Here is a 3,255-nt window from a genome sequence, read left to right as displayed (position 1 = left end):
GTGGTGCCAGTCCCGCTCCTGTTTAACAGCCCCGTCCAACACAAAAATCAACGAGAGGCCATCACATCTCTCACCGTCACCCCAACGCTCCCAGACCACGCTATCTCCTCCTACAGAAACACCTCCCCAACAACACAGCTTCGACGGCTGCACAAGACAGCCCAGTCCCGTCCCCGTCCTCCCATGCTGTGCTCGCCCTGCCCACGCTCCTCCCACGCCCACCTTTTCTTGCCGGTGCTCCTTACGCCTCCATCGCCATGGCGCGGAAGAGCGCTTCGGCCTTAAAGCGCAGATCGAACGGCAGCGTCCGGTCCTCTTCCCTGGTGCCGTCGGGTGCCGAGCTCTCCGCTTCCCACAGCCAGTCCCACTTGGCCCCGACGCTGCTCTGCACCCTGGTCTTCAGTTTGCACCAGGCCTGGGAGATGCGCTGCAGACCGAGCCCCTGCCCCAGGCCCTTGTACCCCACCCAGGGCAGGGGCTTCATCCCAACTCTGCGCAGCCGGTCCAGGGCTGACGGGGAGGGGGGCTGTGCCCATGGGGGCAGGGGCTGCGTGGGGGCCAGGCTGGGGACAGACTCCCCCTGCCCAGCTGGCGGCAGCTCTGCACCGCTGCTGTCGCGGCCTTGGGTCCCCGCCTGCCTTGCAGGAGGAGCCCTTGCGTCCTGCCTGGCCGCTCTCATCGCTCCCGTCGCTGTTCCCTGGGCCCCGAGGATGGGGAAGAATGGCTGCGAGCCCTCGCTCTCCCCAGGGCTCCTGGGCAGAGGCGCCTTGCAGTCCTCGCAGCATCTCTCCGGGGCTATTTCGGGGAGCTGCTGGGTTATCTCCCACACGTAGCCCGGCTCCCCACCCATGGCCAGCTCAAAGCCCAGCCCCACTTCCAGCTGCAGGTCCTCCTCGTGCACCAGGATGTCCACGGTGTGGAGGAAGGCCGCCAGCATGGGCAGGTCCTGTTCTGCCATGGGCTCGCTGTAGTGCGGGCAGCTGCCCACGAGGCATCGACGGCACTGCGGGCAGACGAGGTATTCTTTCCTCACGTCTCTGCACAGGACTGGAGCAGCGCTAGGCTGAGTCACCTTCAGCTTTCCCAGCAGGTCGAGGCAGATTTGGGTGACGTCCAGGGACTCCATGAGGGATCGGGTGAGCTCCTCCATGTTGGTGATGGAGGGCTGGTTCCTGAGGAGCTCTGAGCTGGTGTCAGCACGGACATTTCCACCTTGATCCACGTCTCCAGTCTCCTGGGGGAGCTCCCTTGCAGAAGCTGCTTCCCCTCTGCAGCTGCTTTCCCGCCATTCTCCTCCATGGGGCTTCCCCCACCTGCAGGGGGAAATACCGGGGGCTGCTGTGGGACAGGCGAGACCCAGCACCCGCTCTGTCTTCTCCTGACCGACTGCGGGTGCCTTCCAGGCCGAGGAGAGAAGGGCCAGCCCAGGCCAGGGGCTGAGGACAGAGAGGGGCCACTGCTGGGGCCACCGCTGGGCTCTGTGGGAGGGGGTACGGTGGGTGTCAGCAGAGGGCATTGCCCTGCAAACCTGCCATCCCCGCAGGGGTTTGCCCTGGCCCTCCCCGAGCCATCCCCCCCTTCCCTCGCCCCCCAACCCCATCCCTTCCTGGGCTTCCTCAGGGCATCAGGGCTGACCCCGGGCCCCGGCTCTGTGCCGGATCCTGCTCTCACCCACCCGCAGCCTCCCCAGGGTGACGGGGCAGCTGCACGGGGCAGAGGGACCCACGAGTGGGGTTCCCCAGCCAGGGGCTCCCCGAGGGGGCTGCCCCCCTGCAGGGAACGGCTCTCCTTACCCTGCCTTCAGGCTCTCTGCAGACCCCTCCACGCCTTCCCAGGGGACAGAGGCTGCTGGGGGAGGAGGCAGAGGGAGAGTGAGCAAGGGCGGCCGTCGCGGGGGCTCCAGCTGCAATGGCGTCTCTCGGCCGGGAGCCGCTGCGGAGCCCGGCACAGCCCTGGGACGGGGCTGCTCACCTCTTGGGTTCTTCCTCCTGCTTCTGCGTGAGCTCTTCCTCACAGAGGTCCCCTGTCCCCAGAAAGCAAGCCCAGAAAGTTAGTGCGGGGTGTCTCCCCTCAGCCAGGAGGGCCCCTGCCCAGGAAACAAGGACCCTGGGAAGGGGAACGGGAGTTACAGGGACTGGGGTGTCCCTGGCCCCAAGCCTGGTGCCTGAGCAGGGGCCTGGCTGGGTGGGCAACGGCCACTGTTCTCTGCTCCCTCCCAAATGGGGCCCCTCCCGAGCACCCCACGCATGGGCTCTGCCCTGGGCTAACCCCTGCCCAGGGAGTGTTTGGGGCGATGCCAAGACGGACACCTACCTTGGTATTGCTGTTGGGCCACCAGGTCGTGAAGATGCTCACACCCAGGATGGCCAACAAGCCGGGGGTGCAGGGCAGCACCAGCGCGCAGAGGCCCCAAACGCTCAGGCTTGAGCAGCAGATGAGCGCCGTCAGCTTCCACTCCTCCATCTCGCACAGGGAGTTCCAGCCTCTCCTCCAGACGTTCTGCATGGCGAGGGGACGTGCAAAGGGGTCAGCTGGGGAGGCCCAGAAACCCGGCGAGATCCCCTGAGGGGAGGAGAGGAGAGGTTGCGGTGACACCGAAGCACCCCGCTCCTACCTGCTTGTTTGCTTTTTCTCCCATCTCTGATGGGTTTGGCACACTCATGCCAGCTGCTCGCTTGCTCACTGGCTCGCACGCAGCCAAAGTGACACCCCAGCCTCCCCGAAAGCCACTACTTTAAGGGCCACGTTTGTGATGCAATGGTGACATGGCGTCGACACACAATGGCTGCCACGGCGACCCAGGGCTGAGCTGGCGCAGGACATTGTGAAGCCATCGGGGAGCAGCCGCGCCCAGAGAGCCCCTGTGTGAGGGTTTGGGGGACAATGCACTGCAGGACATAGCCCAGGGCCCGCGGGGGAGCAGGCAGGGAAGGTCCCTCTGGGCCGCCCACCTCCACCCCTAGGCCAGGATGGGCCACTGTGATGGCTACCTGGTCCTGGTTAATCAAGTTGCTGCTCAGAGTGTTCCTCTGAGTCATTGTCGTGACTCTACCAGCCACACGGCTCTGTCAAGCAGAGATCGGCCTTTGTCGATACACAAACCCTCGGGGAATCAAAAAGATTCACCCCTCTCGCAAACCACCGAGTGGGACGAGACAGGGGATGTGCAAAGGGGTCAGCTGGGGAGGCCAAGAAACCCTGCGAGATCTCCCCCGCGAGCGGAGGAGAGGTTGGGGTGACACCAAAGTGTTACCT

The 3,255-nt window shown here is 65.3% G+C and overlaps 1 protein-coding gene across 1 annotated transcript; it reads right to left on the bottom strand.

The window, feature by feature from the left end:
• Positions 1 to 241: 241 nt before the first annotated feature.
• On the bottom strand, positions 242 to 3,038 carry LOC142407514 (uncharacterized). Its single transcript, XM_075497137.1, has 6 exons — positions 2,952 to 3,038; positions 2,314 to 2,562; positions 1,972 to 2,023; positions 1,794 to 1,848; positions 607 to 1,313; positions 242 to 510 (listed from the first exon to the last, which is right to left on the bottom strand). The coding sequence occupies exons 1-6, from the start codon at positions 3,036 to 3,038 to the stop codon at positions 242 to 244; spliced, it is 1,419 nt and encodes a 472-aa protein (XP_075353252.1).
• Positions 3,039 to 3,255: the final 217 nt, after the last annotated feature.

This window comes from Mycteria americana, chromosome 3 (assembly GCF_035582795.1).
Source record: "Mycteria americana isolate JAX WOST 10 ecotype Jacksonville Zoo and Gardens chromosome 3, USCA_MyAme_1.0, whole genome shotgun sequence".
In the NCBI taxonomy this organism is placed as follows: Eukaryota; Metazoa; Chordata; class Aves; order Ciconiiformes; family Ciconiidae; genus Mycteria; species Mycteria americana.
This window is presented reverse-complemented; position numbering and strand designations above follow the sequence as displayed.